At 39.1% G+C, this 22658-nt stretch overlaps 1 protein-coding gene across 2 annotated transcripts in view; it reads left to right on the top strand.

The window, feature by feature from the left end:
- The window catches only part of LOC126092530 (uncharacterized), a 205691-nt gene extending 183452 nt beyond the window's left edge, over positions 1-22239 (top strand). For both annotated transcript variants that reach the window (XM_049908158.1, XM_049908157.1), the window contains exons 9-11: positions 3676-3776; positions 3871-4034; positions 21809-22239. In XM_049908158.1, the coding sequence (XP_049764115.1) occupies positions 3676-3776; positions 3871-4034; positions 21809-21952 (409 nt within the window). In that variant the 3' untranslated portion in view covers positions 21953-22239. The remainder of the gene's footprint in view (positions 1-3675; positions 3777-3870; positions 4035-21808) is intronic.
- Positions 22240-22658: the final 419 nt, after the last annotated feature.

The raw sequence follows: 22658 nt of genomic DNA on the forward strand, positions 1-22658 counted from the left end.
ACCCTAGTCTCATCTGCAAACAGTACAGTGGTTCCATCATGTATTTTACTTACCAAGTCATTTACATACAGCAGAAATAGGACAGGTCCTAGAACTGACCCTTGTGAGACTTCATACTTGACATTCTGCTCATCACTGTAAAAACTAAAAATTTTTTGTGTTTTATTATCTTTGTGTTTTATTTCTGAAATCTGCTGATGACTACTGAGGTACGACTGGATCCACTTTCTAGACTGTCCTCTGAGTCCATAATTACTTAATTTACACAAGAGAATGCCATGCTCAGTTCCATCAAAGGCTTTACTTAGATCCAGAAATATCCCAGATACGTGTTGTTTATCATCCACTGCTTTTAATACTTCATTTAAGAAGGCGACTCAGTTGACTTTCCAGCTCATCAGAGGACCTGAAACTATTGCCTGGCCTAAAGACCCTCATATGTACTCCACAAGTACTCTGCTACCTGAGAAGTTGCTTCCTTTGTGTAGAACCCTGACCTACAAGGGGAGCCTATAAGTCTCCACACGATGATGCAGGTCTAGAAATCTGCAGCCAAGACCATCACAGTGTAAATGAAGCCTTTGGTTGAGACCCTCCACTCGGCTCCAAACCAAAGGACCTTGATCAACTCTGGGAATGATGCTGCAAATTGTGAGCTGTGTTTGCACCCCGCACGCAAGGCCCATAGTCTTCACCACCTCCGCTAGCCATCTGTACGGACTGAGGATCACATCAGAACCCATTGACAGGTGTTGTTGGTGAAGACATGAGCCACAACTTGCGGATAACAGCACCCTGCATGCTCGGTAGCCTGTGGTAAGGCCGCCTCCACATCTCAGATGACGCCCGCCGGCAGATGTACCGAATGCACATTGGCTTTTTTTCCAGCCCTGTATGCTGTCCGCCTAAGGGGCCTAACGTGACTAACATTGGACCTCCCAATAACTAGTAAACCCTTCTCCCTGTGTGCCTGCTCGGACCCTGCTGAAGGAGTAGCCACCTTGTCCACTCACAGTGGGCAAGGCCAGGTTGCCAGTCTCCACATTGACCCTCTGCCTCAATCAATGCAAACGCATTACCACCCGCCACTCACCCTGCTGTGAGGGTGGATCCACCGCATTGAGTACAGTAGAAAGTGCCTCAGAAGCAGAACTCGTGAGCAAAACATGTGACACCTGAGACGTTCCATGTGACACGCCAGATTCTTTTCCACCGCTGCATCCCGAGGCAGCAGCATGAAGGTGATTGACTGTAGCCAGAAACACATTTAGCTGTTTGCGAACTGAGGCCATCTCCTCATGCTTCCACACACAGCATGCACACATCATAGCCATCCGAACAAGACTAACTGAAGAAGCAAACACTAAAAGTGGACAGCATTCTAGATACGCAACTTGCTACCCTCCTGATGTGTCACGAATGGATGCTGATGTGTTAACGAGCTATGTAGCTGTATGTTCAGTGAGCAGCTATTGCATTACAGACTGAATGAATTTACACTTGCAAAAACATGAGAGTAAACCTCTTACACAAAACACGCACAAAATTTAATATATATTGTAAGAGGAAAACACAGGAAAGGATAAACACTGTTGTTTACTCATACTCATATATCAGCTGAGAGCTATAGCCTGACCGACTGGCTTCCTAAATGAACGGACAGTTGCTTTCAAAATAAAACAAATGAGGAACTTCCCTGACACCAGTTTCTCAGAACTCTGCAGGTGGGAACTAGTGCTACAAGAAGTCCTTGGTTCTCGCCACCCACCTGGCATTAATTTATGTTAATTTCTTCCAGCTCAGCATTTCTTCACTCCATTTTAGTTTTCTACAACTTTCATTTTCTGGCCTGTCTATTTTTCGTCACCCGCCTCCCACCTCTATTACGTACAGTGCACTTAGCTTTTCACTGTTATTAACTTATGCACAATGTTTTAGCAGTAATCTCTGTCTTGCATATTACCCTGTATTCAAGCAGAAGGCCTTTTGGCCAAAAGCTTACTTGTTTAGTAGTCTTTTTGTTGTGCCTGTTTGCATGACTCAGCATCTCTACTATATGGTGAGTAGCAATCTATCGTTTTCATAACATTGTCATTACTCCATCCTGGATTTCCCATTTTATGAATGTTCTGTGTATTGTGTGCAAGAGAACACATGAAGCATTGAAGCCACCAATTTTTCTGTATTTTCCATCAGTCGAGTTTCAAAATGTTCTGGACTGACTGGTTATACACAAAAAATTTCCTCGTTGAACTTGAAAAGTGTGAAAAACTTGCTGTCAGTAAGAATGAGTGAGTATGGTGTCTCGTTTTCAAGTGAGCTACATTCATACAGGCCATTTGATGTCGTAGTTTAAGGAGACTTTAGATTAAAATCTGTTGATGTTGATTATTACCAACCACTGACCCCTTAGTTTGTTAATTTATTTTATAGCAATACAAATATCTATCTGCACAATTATATCAAGACATACATCCCATAACATTAGCAATCTTGGTACAATTGAGAAAGGTATTGAAGACTTTAAATTTCTATTGGCTGCTTTCTTATGCTTACCTTATTATGCACAGTGCTTCCGCTTGATGTTGGCAGTGGGAGGAAAGAAGGAAGGAAGGAAGAACAGAATTATTGAGAAGTGCAAAATCGGTTGAATTGGTCTGTTGGTAGTTCAGGTTCTGTGGCTGTTTGACTATAAAGCATTTATAAACTAAATAAGCAAAACTGTCCTCAACTCAAAGGTTAGTTTGAATGCTGCAGTTCTTTACAAGGTGTGGCCATATTGGTCGTGGTATGTACCAATTAACAAATCATTCTTGGAATTTATAAGTGACAAGGAAAAAATCCTAGAATCACTGGGAAACTGAACCACAGACATTTAGAGCTTTAGTCTGGAATTTATCCCCTGAACTCTTCCTGTGTAAAGTACTAATGAATTATTTATCAGAGAGAAACTAATCTGTACCACAGGAACTCTGGTTGTACATAAGTGAAGACTGATTAATAATTGAACAAAAAGTGTAGTTATGCTCTTATTAATTAGAAGTAATGGATAACAATTCCTTGTATTCACAGAGAGGAATAGTTCCTCTACTTGCAAACAATTTATTCATAAATAAATTTTTTTATAGTTATGTGATTATTCATATAATTGCCTAGATAGAAATTTATTCAAATAATGCCCGTCCCTGCATCCGTGCAGACTGAGCAGGGTGCCCACAAAGCTGTAAGAGGTTGTAACATCACATGAAATCTATGCTGTCATATGTGGTTGACCTTCTGTACAAACATAGAGACACTTGCAATACTGGAAGTTGAGCTAGGATAGAGAGGAAATTTTGATCTATGCGAGATTCATGTAAGATACCAGGGTCACTAGAAAGCCAAACAAAGTGTGCTTCTCTTTAAGCCATGCAATTAATTGATTTGTGCATGACAGTCTACAAAAGAAAGGTGAAACGTGATAGTTTTACAATGTTCCCTTCTGCTTTCTAATCATCATCATCATCATCATCATCATCATCATCATCGCCATCATTATTCATACTTAAGCACTGAGTCTTTAATAATTTCTTCATTTAGTTTGTTGTAAATTAGTTGTTTTATTCAGTAATAACTAATGATAACTGAAGATGAGTGATAGTTTACCATATATTGTCAACTACCTTATGTTTACAGCAACCACAATTCCAAGGATTATAGTATTCTAGTAGATGATGATGAAATATTTCAAGAACAGAGTGCTACTAGTGAAAATAGAAGTGAAGCTTCGCACGAAGGTATGATCCTTAAATTTTCTTAATGAAATGTAAAGCATAGCAATTTTATTGGTATAGAATTTGGATGGTAACATTGGTGGTTTTTATTCTACAGTGGACTTGCAAACAGCTGTTCAAAATTTCATAATAAATAATCCAGAAATTCATGAAAAGATTTTAATGTATGAACCAGTATGGTTAAATGACCTCAAAAATGGTCTGAAAGCTAACAAAATTAAATTCAAGTTGAATGACTTAATGGACTATTTGGATGAGCAGGTAAGTAAATATTTAATTGGTGATTAATTGTATTAAATAGCAAAGATAAAGAAAGTTGTCATTGAGAAGAAGATTGGTTTGAAAACCACAGTCTTTATTAGGTATGGTACTATGGGAGAAGATATTGCCTTGGCTCTCTGTAACTTTTGAACTGACCTACCCTGCCAGTTAAAGGGGAACCTATAGCTCAGTGTGGCCTCTCAGCCACAGGACAATTCGGCATTTTTCAAATTAATATATTTTGTGAGGAAGCTTGAAAAATTGGGATTCTCAACTTTAATGTATTGGAAAAGTCGGGGTAATCTTAGGGCAGTCTTAGAGATTAGGAGGAATGGAACTATAGAACTGTTAGTTGATGGAAATAAATGTTCTGTGTCATTTTGTTACAAATCTCTCTGAGATTCTGCTTCAGAAACAGTCAATCATGAGTTGGTTAATGAAAGGTGAAGAAGTGGATTGAATTATTGTTGTTATGATTGTTGCTCAGTTGTGGCTATCTCTGGTGAGCTCACTAACCTCAGGAATCTCCGTCAATGGGTTCTCAGTTTCCAGGTTCATTTTTCATTTTGATTGTGAGTGAAAGGGAATGTAACATGCGTGTGAAAACTTCTCATGTAACTGTGAATTCCTGGCTAGTAATCTCACAAATTATGTGGTAATGGACTTTTGAACATTATTTTAGTTATGTTTCACTGAAAGTGATGAAAAACACATGAAATGTGTGTAATGGAATTGCATCTACTGTAGTTTGATTGCTTTTATTTATCCCTGTATTATTGGAATGATTTCATGGTTTATTCATGTGTGGCTATTTGAGAGAGCTCATTGTTATTGTGTGTGTTTTTGTTTAACAATATGAAAATAATTTCTTCATGCATAATTCTTAATACTCCATGTTTAAAGGCTAGTTAACTGGGTGCAGGAGAGCATTGTGGATGGTAAAAATTATGGTGGGGAACCAAGGCTCAATAATAGTAAGCTCATTCAAATGGATGGAGATTGCAGTAATTATACAAAGAGACTCGCACAGTACAGATTACCTTGAAGAGCTGTGTCAACCCATATTCGAACTGAAGATCACAGCACAGCAACAGACTGTAGTATCATATGGAATACTTTCCAACTACTTTATTGCCTTTTCATTCATCTGTTCTGTAACATGGCCTAATCTATTTGTTGAAGATATTATATTCAACTTGGACTGAGCTTCTTAATTTAAATTTTGGTAGGTACTCACTGTCTTTTGCAGCGCTCATTGGTTTTAGCCAGCTATTCTGTTTGTGAGCTATTAACTTCAGGCTGTTAATTTGCTGATGTTATTTCTTCATGACTGCTTATTTTGAAAAGCTTGGACTTCATTAGTCACAGGAGGTCAAGAGTACATTCAAGTATCTAATTTTGAAATAGAGGTCTGTACAAAAAATTCCGGAACTTTCTCCACAGTTTTTTTCTACGCTTACCTTTTACTTATTGAGCATGGTCTCCTTCAAAATACTGTCCTCCATAATTGATACACTGCTTCCAATGCCATTTCCACTTCTGGAAGCAGTCTTGGTACACCTCTTGCTGGATAGCACGAAGCACTGTCTACAAATTTTCTTTTATCTCGTCTATCTTTGCAAATCTTCGTCCTTTCATTGGGGTTTTCAACTTTGGAAATAAAAAAAAGTCTGCAGGGGCAAGGTCTGGAGAGTAGGAGGATGAGGCAGCACAGTGATTTCGTTTTTTGTGCAATAGTCACGCACCAAAAGGGGTGAATTTGTGGGTGCGTTATACTGATGCAAAAGTCATGAATTGTCTCACCACATTTCGGGCTGTTTCCTTCTCACATTTCCTCACACGCATCATAACATACCCTAATAATAACATTGGTTAACAGTTTGTCCCTGTGGCACAAGTTCATGATGAACTAATTGTTCAAAGTCAAAGAAAACTATCAGCATTGCTGTGACATTTGACCTGACCTCTATTGGCACGCACCCTTTCGTAGAAATTCCTGTGAGGAGCATTGTCGGTAGACATTGAAGGACGTCCTGAACAAGGGTCATCTTTAACTTTTGTCCAGCCATTTCTAAACCATATGAACAATTTGTAACATCGAGTATGGGTTAACCTTTTGTCATCATGGGCTTCCTGCATCATTTGGAGTGCCTCTGTAAAGGTCTTCTTGAATTTCACCCAAAATTTAATGCAGACACATTGCTACTCTAACTCCACTATTTCGAAATTTGCAAACGGTGTGAGATAATGCTCTACTCAGTACAGCACTGAACAATAGCTAACAGACATACAATGATGGAACTTCTGGCAGTTATACATTAAACACAGGTGTGTGCAGGGATGCCAACCGCATTCTGCTCCAACACAACATTGGCACAAAATTATAAATGTTCCAAAATTTTTTGAGCATATCTCATAAGTACAACACTTCTCATGTTAATGTGATGTGTATTCATGTTCTCAAATACAGTGATTCTTTATAGTATTGTCGCTTTGTAGGTCAGTGTGAAATCTCACACAGACAGCTTGAGGTACAATCACCAAATGCTACCGTTTATTTGATCGAGAATGATAGTATATCTTGTTTTTAACATGATGTCATCTTCATTCTCAGTACACTCTTTACTTGATGGCGCCCTCTGCTTCTCCAAGCTAGGACACTGCTGTATGGAATGATTGCCAGATCAGCAAGTACCACAGTGTTCAGTAAAACTGCCATCATCATCATCATCAACAACAACATCCCACCTTGAAGATATGCTGCACCCATCCATACCATTTTACACCCACAAACAATAACAATAATTTCCAAAATGTTTAGGATTCTAAATTACTTAACTAATAAAAATACTTTTAACTGTCACAGTCATCATTCGTTGGTTAGGCAGATTTTGGGCAACAGCATACTTTGCCAAAGTGATGTGTTACAACACAATTTGCATGATATAAGATGTACACATTATCTTGTATGTTTGTCCATATGACGACTTAAATTGCACTAAATGTGAAAGATACTGCTGGATGATTTGGTCTTGTAACTAAGTTATGTGTACAGTTTTCAAGATTGTTAATACAAATAGTATTATTGTGCATTGGTTATTTGTTTGATAACTATCAGTATTGAGATGAAAGATTGAACTTATTATGATGAAGCACAGCTGTTCATGTGCTGTCGGTTATAGTTCTGTAGTAAGTCAGGGTTTTGTGGCACTAGATATTGAGCATCAGTGACAGAGGAGAGTAAAGGTAATTTTTTGGCAGGGATGGCGGGAGGGAAGCGACACTTTGTGGGTGGTTGGAATGGGTTCTTTCCTTGTGAACTCGCTCTTTGCATTATTAACAAATGGCTATGGTATGGTGCAGTGCTCTGTCCCAGAATTTAGCCAGTGACCCTCACATTTAGTGTATTCTGCCGGAGTTCATTAACGTCTAGGTTCACAGGTGACCCATTTGGTGAGGCCGCAGTCCCTTTGTCCTCACCAGCCGTCTGGGTAAGTACCATATGAACTTCTTTCTGGTAACATCTGGGATGGCATGTTACTTGTTGACCTATTGGTATGGTACCGACATTTTATTCTGTCGAGCAGCGTAGCGGCTAAGTCCCTGCAGCAAAGTATGACGTCCGCTGACTAACCATCGGTCCAAGACATTTCTTCATCTCTTCTTTCTCCCCTCAAAGGATCACCTTGTGCCCGTTTGTTGGAGGTATTTATTCAGTGTTTTTGCCAATGTTGCGAAGTTTCTAGGGCGGTGACTGACCCTTCGATCGTTGATCTTTGCTTCTCATGTTGGGCAGAAACATGACCAATGTTGACACTTATGCCGGTTTTCCTTGTTTTACCTCTACGCTGGCATGGTCGGACAAGGCCCTGTTGTACTCCTCCGCATCGCCAGATACATCAAGCACATGAGTTCAGTATAATAACCGTTCCTGGAGCATTGACCGCTGATGTACAAACTGTGCTGTTCATTGTTCTCCTTGGAAGCATTGCCCATCTGCTTGTTCACTGACCTGTTGAAATGCTGACTGCTGCTTCTCACAGTCTGCTGGTCATCGGCCTGCTTGTTCGACTGCTGCCACTTCTGAATATTGTGGCTCAACGTGTCAAAGTCACTAAAATGTTCACTTAACCTATAATAAGTCTTTACATATTTTTCTGTTGGATCTCTGCTTTGAACAACCATAAATAATACATAATTATTGTACATAACCATAAATAACTATAATTATTATTCATAATTATTAAACACGAACATTTCAGATGTCTTAACAGTGAAGTTGTTCAACATTTTATAAGTATCAAAAAGTTGGATGTGTACATTGTAATATCAACACATTGATTCTTCTGAACAATGTTGAAATTTTGTGTACTAAGTTCCTATGTTCATTATGGATTATGTAGAGTGAGACTGAACATTACGCATGTGTTCATTCAGATACTGCCATTGCAAATGGTCTTGTAGGTACATTATTGAGTTTGAAGATTGCACAGCTTTTTGTCTCATGCTTTTGCAAAGGTCAGATCATTTACATATCCCAGGTGGCTGATGATCTTCGACAAAATTAGTAGCAGCAGTAAAGGTTCTTTATAGCAACTGATTTTTGATAAGTCATAAAAAGGTGTTGCACAGAAGTGCTGTTTTCCCAGCTCCATACTGACAATGAGTGTCACTTAGGTAGAAACAGCTCTTCTCCCTTTTGTTCGCAGCTTGTGGTCTCACAGTCGCGTTCTCGCTTCCCCTGCATGGGGTCTCGGGTCCAATTCCCAGCGGGTTCAGGGATTTTCACCTGCCTCGATATGACTGGGTGTTTGTGTTGTCCTCATCATTTCATCATCATTCATGAAAGTAGTGAGATTGGACCAAGCAATGTTTGGGAATTTATATGGACACTGATTATCGCGCAGTTGAGTGCCCCACAAACCAGTCATCATCATTAGCAGCACCAGCACCATCATCCCATCATCATCATCATCATCGTCGTCATCATCATCATCATCATCATCTTCTTCTTCTTCTTCTTCTTCTTCTTCTTCTTCTTCTCTCTTTTGTAATAAGGCTTGGGAAATGAAACTTGTAGAAGTTATTGTCATCTGCTTTTCTAGTAATTAAAATAATGGAAAATAACACAATGTGTCTCAAATACTTCACATTGGTCATTGTCTCATTAGGAAAATGGTAGCAAGGGATAGAAAGGATCATCTTGTGCACTCAGTGTATATTCTTGTAGGCTTCATTCAGCGTGTCGAAGAAACGGTTTTGAGAGCTGTTGTAGGAACAGGGTGCAACCAACTGTATTTTATGGTTTAGGTGGAATGAATGGTGCCTGTCATCTGAGCTCCGAGGTCATACTTAGATCATACCAGTGACTGGCAGAGAAGTGAAGCTCAAAATCTGCAAAATAGCCCTCAAAATTGATTGTGGTCTCTTGGCACTGAATTGAGTGGCATACTCTGCGTCCAGTCTAGATAATAATATCTTTAGGTGACTCTGAATTATCGATAAATAATCCCTTCCCCCTGAAATCAGCACACAGGGCTGGAAATGTCCAAGCTTCTGCCTGTTCCTTTAAGAAGCAGATGGGAGGGGTGTTAGAACTTTTCTGCTGATGGATTAAGCTGGATGGACTCAGTTTCTGGTTTGTACAACCCAGATGGCCAGGGCAAGGATTACGGGGGGCTTAGGTTTCCCAGAATGTGGTGGAAGGATGAGGGGCATGGCTAATGGTGGCTCTGGTGTTTGGTTCGATGGTCAGAGGCAGCGGGAGGGAGGGGGGGGGGAAGGGGGGGAGGAAATACATCAAACAGCTGATGCCCTCCCTGTGATCTACGATCCCCTTGGGTACACCCCAGACACTGGTCAGATGTGCCCGACAAGACACATAGGCTGGCCTATACACAGGCTTGGTATGCTGCAAGAAATGCAGGAGATCTAACGGGGAATGATGCCCGTGCCCATGCACTAATTCACCCTTACAGACTCGGTTGACAAGAGGGGCCCAATATGGGGTGAGGGAGCTGTGGAGTGGCTCCTACTACATGAGGTCTGCAAGGCCTTCTGCATCTGTGTTTTAAAAGTATGGATCATCCCCTTGGGCTCCGCCTTGTAGGTGGGGCAAAATGGGGTGTTGGTCAGGTGTTTGATATTGTTGTGGTGACAGAAGGCTTGAAAATATGACGACATGAATTGGGGACCGTTTTCTGACATCAGGTTGCATGACCTGCTCTCAGTGGCAAATATCGTCAGGAGTACACAGATGGTAGCAGGTGTGACAGTGGATGGCAGCCACACCACATAAGGGAAGTTTAAGAGGGCATCAACCTCTAGCAGATACATAGCTTCCAGAAATGACCCAGAAAAATCAATGCGGATCCTCTCCCATGAGTCGTCAGAGTGGAGCCATGTTGAGAAATGTGCAGGGTCTGCCTAATTGAAGGAGCAGGCACAGTAGGAATGCACATGCATTCGATGTTGGCATCTTTGCTAGGCCAGTAGACATGCCGCAATGTCAAAGTGTTCATGCCCATCATTCTCCGTTGGGAAGCATGAAGGAGCTGGAGGGTGCAGGACTGGAATGGGGGAGGAATAACAACCCGGCATTCAGAGACCTCCGTAGCTGACTTTAAGACACTCTGTGACATTAAGCCAGTACCACAATGCAAAATAATTGAAAAAGGCCAAGTCAGGTTGGCTGGAAGCATGCTCTTTTCACCCCTTCTGTATCACAGACAAAATTTTCTGCAGGGCCGGGTCATGGGACAATATCCTGGCCTACCTCATGTAAGGTCTGCAGGAGTTTGTCCACAGTTTATTTTAGATGTTGGTCCAGGGCAAAACTAACCGATTCCTAGTGCATCACAGCCAGTAGAAAGGCAGGACTCGCCAACTACATTGGTGTGCTGGGCAGTGGAATGAAAGTGGATTTCCTAGTGGTACTTACATAAAAGTAATGATGAGTGCTGCAGACACACGTTGATAGGCAGCCGACTACGAAAATTTGGTCACCCTTATTGCACAACTGATTTAGATGTGCAGTTTGCTGCCACTTGTGGAATAAACATCTCTTAGTACATGATTTGGCACAGTAATGACTCCAACTGTTTAAGATTAATAGGAGTTGACACATTACTGATCTCTTTGATTTGGTTAAATGCGAATGTTTCTTTTATTTCTGTCATTGCTTCTTTGAGACACAGATTGGACTATAGTGGTGAAAGACTTAAACTCTTCTTAATCTGAGCACTTTTGGTCTTCCATTATTATTATTTCCCCTTTGTTCTTGTACATATTGTGTGTTACACATCTTTCCCTATAGCTTACTCTTTTTTTGTCAGAATTTCAAACATTTTGCACCATTTTTACATTGATAAATGCTTTTTCTGGGTTGTGATATCTTGTGAATTGGTTGTGATCATTTGTAAGTCTTTCTTCCTTTATGAAATGCATTTTTGGAACTGTCTCTCTGGTTCATTTATCTTTCTGAAGGCTAAACTGGTCATCATCTAACTTATCCTCAGTTCTAACAATGGAACATCCAGGATGGAATGTAACAATATTATCTCAAGATCCTCAACTCTCATTTCCTGTTTTTTGTTTTTATCAGCAACTTGGATACATGAGCTATTAAGCTGACTTGCTCTAGTTCTAACACTTACATGCTCTTGCTATCTTTGTGATTTTGTGGAAAATATTTTCCCAGAAGTCTGATGTTACGTTTCCAGTCTCATAGATTGTACAGACCAACTTGAATAGTTGTTTGTTGCCTCCCTCAGTGATTTTAGAAGTTCTGAAGAAATGTTATCTGTCCCTCCTGACGTATTTAACAGCAACTCTTCCAACATTGTGTTAAACTCTGACTCTGATACTGGATCTTATATGTCTTCCACACTGGGTGTTCCAGGAGGAATGGTCAATATTCAGGAATGTGACAAGAATGATTATCCAGAGCAAAAGAATCTAGTAAACATCAGCTCTAAAATGCATACCTTAAGAGCTACAAGTAACTGAGAAACATTTCTTCTACTGAACAAGCATTTACAGCTCTTAAGGTGTGTTTTAGAGCCCATGTTTACTAGGCTTTTTTGCTGTTGTATCCCTTAAAACTGACCATTCATTCCAGGAGACTCTGTATACACCCCGTTTCTTCTTCTATCATATCAGACCAGCCCTTACCCTTGTAGAGGCCTTGAATGTGCTCTTTCCATCTGTTTGCTGTCTCTCCTCTATATTTAATAACAGAATACCCATTGCACCCTTGATGTTGCCACCCTTGCTTTAAATTTCAACTAAGATTGTATTTGACTTTTGTGTATGCTGAATCCCTCCTTTCAATGACCACTTCTTTTCCAGTTTCTTCGCATTTTTCTAGCAGCCATTTCATCTTGGTTTCCCTGCACTTTCTGTTTACTTCATTTCTAAGTGACTTATATTGTTGTATTCCTGTCTTTCCAAGAATGTCCTCCTTTTGTTGATCAGTTGAAGTACTTCTTCTGTTACTCAAAATATCTTCATCTCTACCCTCCTTTTGCCTTTGTCTGTCTGTCCAACTTGCAAAATTGCCTTTTTTGGATGTTGTCCATTCCTCTTCAACTGAACTGCATTGTGTGACATCCTTTATCACAGTGTCTATGGCCTTAGACAACTTCAAATACATCTCATCATTCCTCATTACTTCAGTATTCCACATTGATTCTTCTGGACAGTTCTCTTAAACTTCAGTCCGCTATTCATAATTAATAAATTGTGATCTGAGTTCATTTCTTCTGGCGATGCCTTACAATCCACTATCTGATTTCGGAATCTATCTGACCATCTAATTCATCTGGATTCTTCTCAAGGCTTCAGGCCTTTTCCAACCTCCTCTTGTGTTGTTTTGGACAGCGCATTCATTATTACTAGCAAAAATTTTTTTGCAGAACTCAATTAGCCTTTCTCCTCTCTCATTCCTGCTACCAAGCCTATGTTCTCTCTGAACTCTTTTTTTCTACTTTTTCCCCTACTACTGTATCCCAATTTTCCGTGATTATTAGATTATTATCTCCTTTTATGTACTGAATTGTTGTTGTTATTGTGGTCTTCAGTCCTGAGACTGGTTTGATACAGCTCTCCATGCTACTCTCTATCCTGTGCAAGCTTTTTCATCTCCCAGTACTGACTGAATCTGTTTAGTGTATTCATCTCTTGGTCTCCCTCTACGATTTTTACCCTCGACGCTGCTCTCCAATATAAATTGGTGCTCCCTCGATGTCTCAGACATGTCCTACCAACCGATCCCTTCTTCTAGTCAAGTTGTGCCACAAGCTCCTCTTCTCCCCAGTTCTGTTCAATACCTCCTCATTAGTTATGTGATCTACTCACTGATCTTCAGCATTCTTATGTAGCACCACATTTCGAAAGCTTATATTTTCTTCTTGTCTAAACTATTTATCGTCCATGTTTCACTTCCATATGTGGCCACACTCCATACAAATACTTTCAGAAACGACTTCCTGACATTTGAATCTATACTCGATGTTAACAAATTTTTCTTCTTCAGAAACACTTCCCTTGCCATTGGCAGTCTACATTTTATATCCTCTCTACTTTGACCATCATCAGTTATTTTGCTCCCCAAATAGCAAAACTCCTTTACTATTTTAAGTGTCTCATTTCCTAATCTAATTCCCTCAGCATCACCCGACTTAATTCGACTACATTCCATTATCCTTGTTTTGCTTTTGTTGATGTTCATCTTATACCCTCTTTTCAAGACACTGTCCATTCCGTTCAACTGCTCTTCCAAGTCCTTTGCTGTCTCTGACAGAATTACAATGGCATTGGCGAACCTCAAAGTTTTTATTTCTTCTCCATGGAGTTTAATACCTACTCCAAACTTTTCTTTTGTTTCCTTTATTGCTTGCTCAATATACAGATTGCTACAACCCTGTCTCACTCCCTTCCCAACCACTGCTTCCCTTTCGTACCCCTCGACTCTTATAACTGCCATCTGCTTTCTGTACAAATTGTAAATAGCCTTTCACTCCCTGTATTTTACACCTGCCACCTTCAGAATTTGAAAGAGAGTATTCTAATCAACATTGTCAAAAGCTTTCTCTAAGTCTACAAATGCTAGAAACGTAGGTTTGCCTTTCCTTAATCTTTCTTCTAAGATAAGTCGTAAGGTCAGTATTGCCTCACGTGTTCCAACATTTCTACGGAATCCAAACTGATCTTCCCCAAGGTCGGCTTCTATCAGTTTTTCCATTCATCTGTAAAGAATTCGCGGCAGTATTTTGCAGCTGTGACTTATTAAACTGATAGTTCGGTAATTTTCACATCTGTCGACACCTGGTTTCTTTGGGATTGGAATTATTATATTCTTCTTGAAGTCTGAGGGAATTTCACCTGTCTCATACATCTTGCTCACCAAATGGTAGAGTTTTGTCAGGACTGGCTCTCCCAAGGCTGTCAGTAGTTCTAATGGAATGTTGTCTACTCCGGGGGGCCTTGTTTCGACTCAGGTCTTTCAGTGCTCTTTCAAACTCTTCACGCAGTATCATGTCTTCCATTTCGTCTTCATCTACATCCTCTTCTATTTCCATAATATTGTCCTCAAGTACATCGCTCTTGTATAGACCCTCTATATACTCCTTCCACCTTTCTGCTTACCCTTTTTTGCTTAGAACTGGGTTTCCTTCAAAGCTCTTGATATTCATGCAAGTGGTTCTCCTTTCTCCAAAGGGCTCTTTAATTTTCCTGTAGGCAGTATCTATCTTAACCCCAGTGAGATAAGCGTCTACATCCTTACATTTGTCCTCTAGCCATCCCTGCTTGGCCATTTTGCACTTCCTGTCAATATCATTTTTGAGACGTTTGTATTCCTTTTTGCCTGCTTCATTTACTGCATTTTTGTATTTTCTCCTTTCATCAATTAAATTCAATATTTCTTCTGTTACCCAAGGGTTTCTACTAACCCTCGTCTTTTTACGTATTTGATCCTCTGCTGCCTTCACTATTTCATCCCTCAAAGCTACCCATTCTTCGTATATTGTATTTCTTTCCCCCATTTCCTTTCAATTGTTCCCTTATGCTATCCCTGAAACTCTGTACATCCTCTGGTTTAGTCAGTTTATCCAGATCCCATCTCCTTAATTTCCCACCTTTTTGCAGTCTCTTCAGTTTTAATCTACAGTTCCTAACCAATAGATTGTGGTCAGAGTCCACATCTGCCCCTGGAAATGTCTTATGTACTGAATTACCCTTTCAATATCCTCGGGTACTTTCTCTCTCTCTTCATTTTCTGCTTGTGACATTAGCATTATACCTGAACTGGTGTTGTCAGTGTTGGTTTGATGTCGATTCTGACGAGTGCAACCATGCCACTGAACTGTTCACACTAACTTTCATTCTCTGGCCAACCTTCCTATTCAAAATGAATCCTGTATCCATTATATCATGTTCTGCTGCTGTTAATATTACGTTATATCCATCTGACTAGAAACTCCTATCTTATTTCCATTTAATTCCACTGGCCCCTGCAATATTTAGATTGGGACTTTGCATTACTGTTTTCAGATTTATTAGCTTACTTACCCAATTAAGGCTTCCGACATTTCCTGTGCCAACTTATAGAACGTTACCCTTTCATTGTTTATTCAATCTTTTGGTGGTGGTCATCTCCCCCTCGGCAGTCCGCTCTTGGAGATCTGAGCAGGGGATTAATCCAGACTATTTTGCCAGTGGATAGATCATTATGATACTTTTTTAAATTATTGGCCATATGTTCTGTAGATGTACACTGTTTGTCTTTAATGCAGTAGTTTTAATTGCCTTCTGCATCCTCGTGCTGTTGATCATTGCTGATTCTTCCACCTCTTTTGTGGGAAGTTTCCCACTCCAAGGGCAAGAGGTTGCCCTGAAACTCTGTCTGCTCCTCCACCTTCTTTGATAAGGTCATTTGTAGAATGAGAGTGGCTCCTTACACCGGAAGTCTTCAGTTGCCATTGTTGATGATTTTATTCAAAATTTAAGAAGTGGCTGGGATCGTACTTGGGATTCAGGATGTTTTGCTTACTAATCAGAGAATCTATCTCTATACCATAGGTGGTCAAGGGGGCTCATGAATTTTAATCTTTTGAATAATTCACAGGAATGTGGTTGAGTAGCCTAAACTCATCTGCTGAGATATTCACTTCCTGTAGAGGTATTCAGTGTGAAGTTTAAGCTACTCGTGACATATGTAATGTTTGAATAAGTCTCACATTCCCATTAATTAGAGAAAAGAGATAATAACTTACTTGTCTCTGAATTCTTCATGCAATTTTAATTTCCATCTGTTTCATTCACTTGATTTCCTGTAAGTTAGGTGAGTGATTCACAAAAAGAAACATTATCTGTATCTCTTTGCATATGCATGAATCTTAAAAATGTGTTTCTCTTGGAAATTATGCAAGCTTTGGAGGAAGAAACATATTTCCTATTTTACATAAGAACATAGGCTCTTGCGAGTAACACTCCGTGCAGTAACACTGCGAGTAACACAATGGCCTTCTTGTAATATATCCCACTGTAGTATTTCTGTAGTGCTCTTGCACTAACTAAACACACTTGTAGTAAATTCCACATGTGTTCTCTAAATTTTCTCAATCTGCTCCATTCATCTGACATAGTAATTGTCTTGGCCAGTAAGCAAGAAATGATTAAATGAGGGTTTTGTAATTTGCTTCCTTTACGAGTGAATTACAGTTTGGTAGGGTTCTTCAAAAGATTATGTCTGGCTTCTGTTTCCACAGTTAGATTTACGCTGTTGTTCCATCTTCAATTGTTGGGGAATAGATACTTCAAATACTTGCTGGCTGTGACTGAGTACAGTGACTAATTGCGTCAAGTGTAGTCAAACAAAATCAGATATTATTGTCTATTTACAGCTCTCCAGGCCTAATTGAGTCACACAGCCACAAAAACTTTTTACTGCATAGTTGCTCCAATAGGACCAATCTAAGTAATCAACTTAGAAAGGTCTCGGCACTTTAGACATCAAAGTGTATTGGCTAGGAAACATTCACTCGATGGAACTGTGAACTGAGTCACATTCCATCCAAGTATGACCTTTCTCCAAAAACTTTAGTGTAATTAATACTCCTGTGTTAAAGGTAATCTTAAAAGAGCATTTGATAATATCATGTTTTGTTTGCAGCTATTGGAATGCAAAATGACTTGGACAGGATTTTCTTTCATCACTTTTGACAGTGCGTTCATGGTACGTGAGGAAAAAGTTGATACAACCAATTCACCTTGCATTTCATCAAACCAGTAACACATGGCATGCCAACTTTATAAACTGGACATTGTAAAGTTACGAACAGCCAGTATAGTTTTACAGTAAAATGTCCTTGCATGTAAAAATGGAGCTACTTTCATGGCCTGCAAGTCCATGGTGTACACTGAGCAGAACTTCTGCTGGGGATCTTTCTCATCTAGATAATTTTGCAGCTTTGCATGCACTTTCCATTCTGTGTGCTGCGGCTGCCTGTATGTATACAACACAAATCACACTGGTCTTTATGGTGGGAAAGTAAGTTAAGGTACCCTCACTGAAAATCAAGAAATCAAGTTGAAGGTGGCCTAACTTAATGGCACAACCTTCTCCACATTACATTTTACCTTGAAAGTCCATAGTCCTGTTGTTTGCATTATAGAATATGCTCAAGGTATAGTTTGGAGGGGATTTCATGCAGTAATGCAATGCCAGTTTCAGAAAGCAGTCCATGAATTCTTTTATGAAGGTTCTGTCATCTTTTTTCTTCATTTGTATTACTGGAGAACATTTTGATTCTGAATCAGGGCTCATAACATGGTGGAATTATCCAGCCAATATCATACAGTCCATTCTTGAATCCCAAGACTAATGAGAAATGTTTTTTCATCTCATTTCTCAAAAGAGAAATCAGTGTGCCTTTTATCCTGGATTTGCCAGAGAGCTTCCTTAGATGTTTTGTAGAAATTGTGTCCACAAGACTCATTATGTAAATTCTGCTCTGATCTCATGACTTAGTTTCTCAGATTGTGTTAAATACTGCGTGCCCATCACCAGCAGAAAACTGATGACACTTTTTTTGAATGGATTTCTGACATGTCTTCAAAGTGTGTGTCGAGCCTAATGTTCGTATCTCTTTTGGAGTGTTATGAGTAATTTTGCCACTTTAACATTTTTTATATTCAATATATGCTTGTCCATGTATTCTCAGAATTTTATTGAAGCTGTTATTTCAATTATTGGCTCAGGCTTTAAACTACCTTTTCTTGTCAGTGTGTAGGCCACCATAAACTTGTTGACCATCGCATCCAACATCCTTGCTTCTGTCATCTTCCAATAATTTATCTGAGTGTTCTGGTAAGCAATCAGAACCATTGTGTGGCAAGTGTGTGAAGAAGTACTGTTGTTCCTGTGGCAACTGGACTGCTGTATTTTTTTAGCATTCTTGCAGAGAAGTAGCAAAGTTTCTGGATACAAAATATTTTTAAATCAGTTTAAGAAGATCAAAGCGATGCTCAAATTAATGTATTCATGATGATGATGATGATGATGATGATGGCTACTCACCATATAGTGGAGATGCTGAGTCGCAGGTAGGCACAACAAAAAATTGTGAGAGTCTTTTTGTTGTGCTTCCTTCTCATAATATTGTTCTTGAATGAGATTTTCACTCTGCAGCGGAGTGTGCGCTGATATGAAACTTCCTGGCAGATTGAAACTGTGTGCCCGACCGAGACTTGAACTCGGGACCTAAAGTTTGGAAGGTAGGAGACGAGGTACTGGCAGAAGTAAAGCTGTGAGTACCGGGCGTGAGTCGTGCTTCGGTAGCTCAGATGGTAGAGCACTTGCCCAGGAAAGGCAAAGGTCCCGAGTTCGAGTGTCAGTCGGGCACACAGTTTTAATCTGCCAGGAAGTTTCAATATTGTTCTTGCTTGTTGCTCATTCTGTATTTACAGGAGAGCATACATTAAGTATTATGTAAATTCAAGGGGAGGGGAAGGGAGAAAGGAAAGGAACTAATTATATCAGGTGCATCAGGACGTTGTAAAGAATCAGCACTGACAAGTGCAAAATGTGTGCTGGATAACGCCTCGAACCCAGTATCTCCTGCTTACAAGGCAGTTGCACTAACCACTGTAACACTTGGACACAATGTTTATCGCAAAAGTGTGGACTATCTCGGCACTTTCTCCAGCTGACTCAAATTCCCACCTCTAGCGCCATCTGTCTGCAGTTCCCATCAATGTCCTCCATACACACTAATTTTAGTTTCACACTAGATGGTGTATGTAAATGCGCACCTGCACTGAAGGTTTTGGATTCATTGCCCATCGAGGCAAATCAACTATATGAATTTGTGGTGTTTTTTCTGTATCACAACTGCGGATCCTGCGGTGTCTGTTTTTTTTGGACATTTCCGAAAGAAAAGACACCACACATTCATGCAACTGATTTGTCGCATCACAGTACTGCTAAGTTTTATAATTTTAGCGGATTGCTTTTAATGCAGGGTAAATAATAAAACAACTTCCTTACCACAGTCAATAACTCTCCGAAACAAATCACTGACTTAATATGCTAATTTCAACAGAGAACCGGTTTCTTCCTCAATAAAAAGACATATTGTAAAATGCTGTGCATTGTCATGAACTGAGGCGATAACCAAGGAACCACTTTTGTAAGCAATAATGAAGTTCTGTGATTGTGCACACTTTTGTTTTTATATAGTATTGGATACCATATCCAAAACACATTAGTTTTATACATATGTGCTATTTCCATCTATATTTTTTTTCTTTATTTCGTATGTGGTTTTGTTTTATTTCAATTCCTTTGTAAATAATTCGAAATTAAAAATTTAGCATTCTGGCAGCAAGAGCAGATGTGCTGAGAGTCAAGGGCATCACCTGAAAAAATGCAAAAATCAACAATCTGTCAGTTAATGGTTTTCACCAACTGTAAGTGGGTTTTGCTTCTGAAGAAGATGTGTATCAAATTTACATCCATGGGATAATAGAAACAACAGACCCAACAACAGCCAATTGTGCTCAGAACAAGTGACATCACACCTTCGTGCAGAAACATGCATCTACCTGAGACGGTGGTCATATGTGTATCAGTTGCGTTCATATGAATATCTGTGTGTGTGTGTGTGTGTGTGTGTGTGTGTAATTCAGAAGAAGACCTTTTGGCTGAAAGCTTACTTGTTTAGCAGTTATTTGTTGTGCCTGTCTGCATCTCCACTATATGATGTGTAGCAATCTGTCCTTTTCATTATATTGTCATTATTCCATCCTGGATTTTCAATTGTTTGATTGTGTGTCATCTTCTAATGTTAAAACATGAAAAATTTGACAAATAATCACCTTTCTATATATTCCCCAAAAAATATTAATACCTTAAATAGAGCACAAAACATAGGTTGGTGAAATTTTGTCATTCGCATATTTTCAAACACAGTTGATTAAATGTTAGGCGACATGTTCAGTGAAGAGCCTCTTCTGAAATCCACATTGTGACTGGCTCAGAATCTCATATTTGCATGGGTGCTCAACCGTTCTTAACTATATTACCCTTTACAAAACTTTTGAGAAGGAAACTAATAGTGATGGTCAATGGTTAATACCTGCTCTAATACTGTTCTTTAAAGAAGGGTCTAACAGTGGTGTACTTTAGTCTGTCTGGAAAGATCCTTGAGAAAGTGAAGCAATATGTAAAGGTTGAGGGCTTTTTTTGAAATAAAGAACAAAACTTAGTATAACATGAAAGGAGTTGCATATTTTTGTTTATCTTGACATTACTTTGTTGATTTTGTTCTCACATACTAAAATGTTTGGTTACGTGTTACTGACCTAAAAAATTCTGATGAGAAACTTCACAACTGAAGTTAAATTATAAGTGTTAAATTGTTTTTCTATATCAAGTTTTTGTTCAGGTGCTTTCAAAACCTAATCTTTACTGTCTTTATTCCTTTATCCCCTTTTTATTCCAAAGTATAAAGGTCACCCTATTGTTTCAAACAATGGAGAATCCAGGATAGAATATAACTATATTGTGAAAAGGAAAATTGTTACTCGCCATATAGCAGAGATTCTGAATTGCAAACAGACTGTCACAAATATATCTTTTGACCAGTAAGGCCGACAACACACACATACGCAATCACGCAAATGCAACTCACACACATGACTGCAGTCCCAGGCAACTGAAGCTTAAGTTGCCTGAGAGTGTAGTCATGGGTGTGTGTGTGTGTGTGTGTGTGTGTGTGTGTGTGTGTGTGTGTGTGTGTGAGCACATGGGTGTGAATGTCATCTATTTTTGACGATGGCCTTACTGGCTGAAAGCTTTAGTTGTGACAGTCTTTTTGTTGTGCATATCTGTGACTCAGCATCACCCTAGTGTTTCTCCTTCATCTTCCACATTAGATTCTTTCAAGTGTTTTGTCTCTTTCCTTCTCCCACTCTTTGCTGCTTTGAATTTCTGTTTTAGTAGTACAGTATCATGTTTCCCAATTACTTACATAAGGGCATATTTCAAGATTCTGTTAATCCTTCTCAGGTTTGTATGAAGACAGTTTTACGGCATAAACTTATAATCTTATTCAGTTATGTTCACTGTGCTCCAGTGATTCTTTATGGTTGGGTTTTTTTAAATTGAGTGACATTTTACCAACACCATTAATTTCCAAATGTATTTATTAATCTTTTAAGCATAATCTTTGTTTTTACAGATGTCTTATTTTGGTCATTTTTATCTTTAGTGTATCACATATCGCACTGCAGCGGGACCTAACAAATCGCGTCAGAGGAGGAAAGGCGTAACTGCATCGCAGTCACAAAATGTTGGCAGAAAAAAGAGGACAACAGAGGAAGATTATGATCCTTTGCCATCTAGTGCTTATTAATGAAAGTTCAGTGTATGCATGCGTGTGTAAGTGGTATTTGACGGCAAGTGCTCTTGTAACATGAAAACCAAAGTTAATCTTTCAAAGAAAATATTGATTCCTTTGTTAGTTTACTCCTTTTGTATATATTTTTAAAGGCTATTTTATGTAGTGTAAATGCAGGGAGTGTAGGGGCAGAACTTTTGTGTGTGTATGTAACTGTAATTGATTTCACCGTACATACAGAAGTATGGTTTTGTACATATGAGGTATTTTTATGCTTACATTAAAGTCTTTTTATAACATTATGTGAATGGCAGTGAAACTATTGAGTCTTCTTGATGCAGATGATTCTTTTGCAAGTAATGTAAAATTTAATGTAATTTGGCAATTTCCCAGAGAGAAAACTGAAAAAAAAACATCAATTTTGGATAATATCCATAACGTAAAAGAGCTCTGCAAAATGAGGATCATATTCTCCTTGTATCATCACAGTTCCAACATGGTAGAACCGACTGATCATATATGCATGGTCCACAATTTTCTATCAGTTCACATTTAGTTAACGTCAGTGGCAGATATGAAACAAACAATTTCCACATAGTGTTACATCAGCTGTAAAAGCTTCACTCAGTAATAATAATATATTTTCTTTGTAGCCTCTAACAGTAACTTATGGTAGCATTTACCCACTCGGACATATTTTATTTACTGTACAAATATACAA

The sequence above is a fragment of the Schistocerca cancellata genome, chromosome 7 (genome assembly GCF_023864275.1).
Source record: "Schistocerca cancellata isolate TAMUIC-IGC-003103 chromosome 7, iqSchCanc2.1, whole genome shotgun sequence".
In the NCBI taxonomy this organism is placed as follows: Eukaryota; Metazoa; Arthropoda; class Insecta; order Orthoptera; family Acrididae; genus Schistocerca; species Schistocerca cancellata.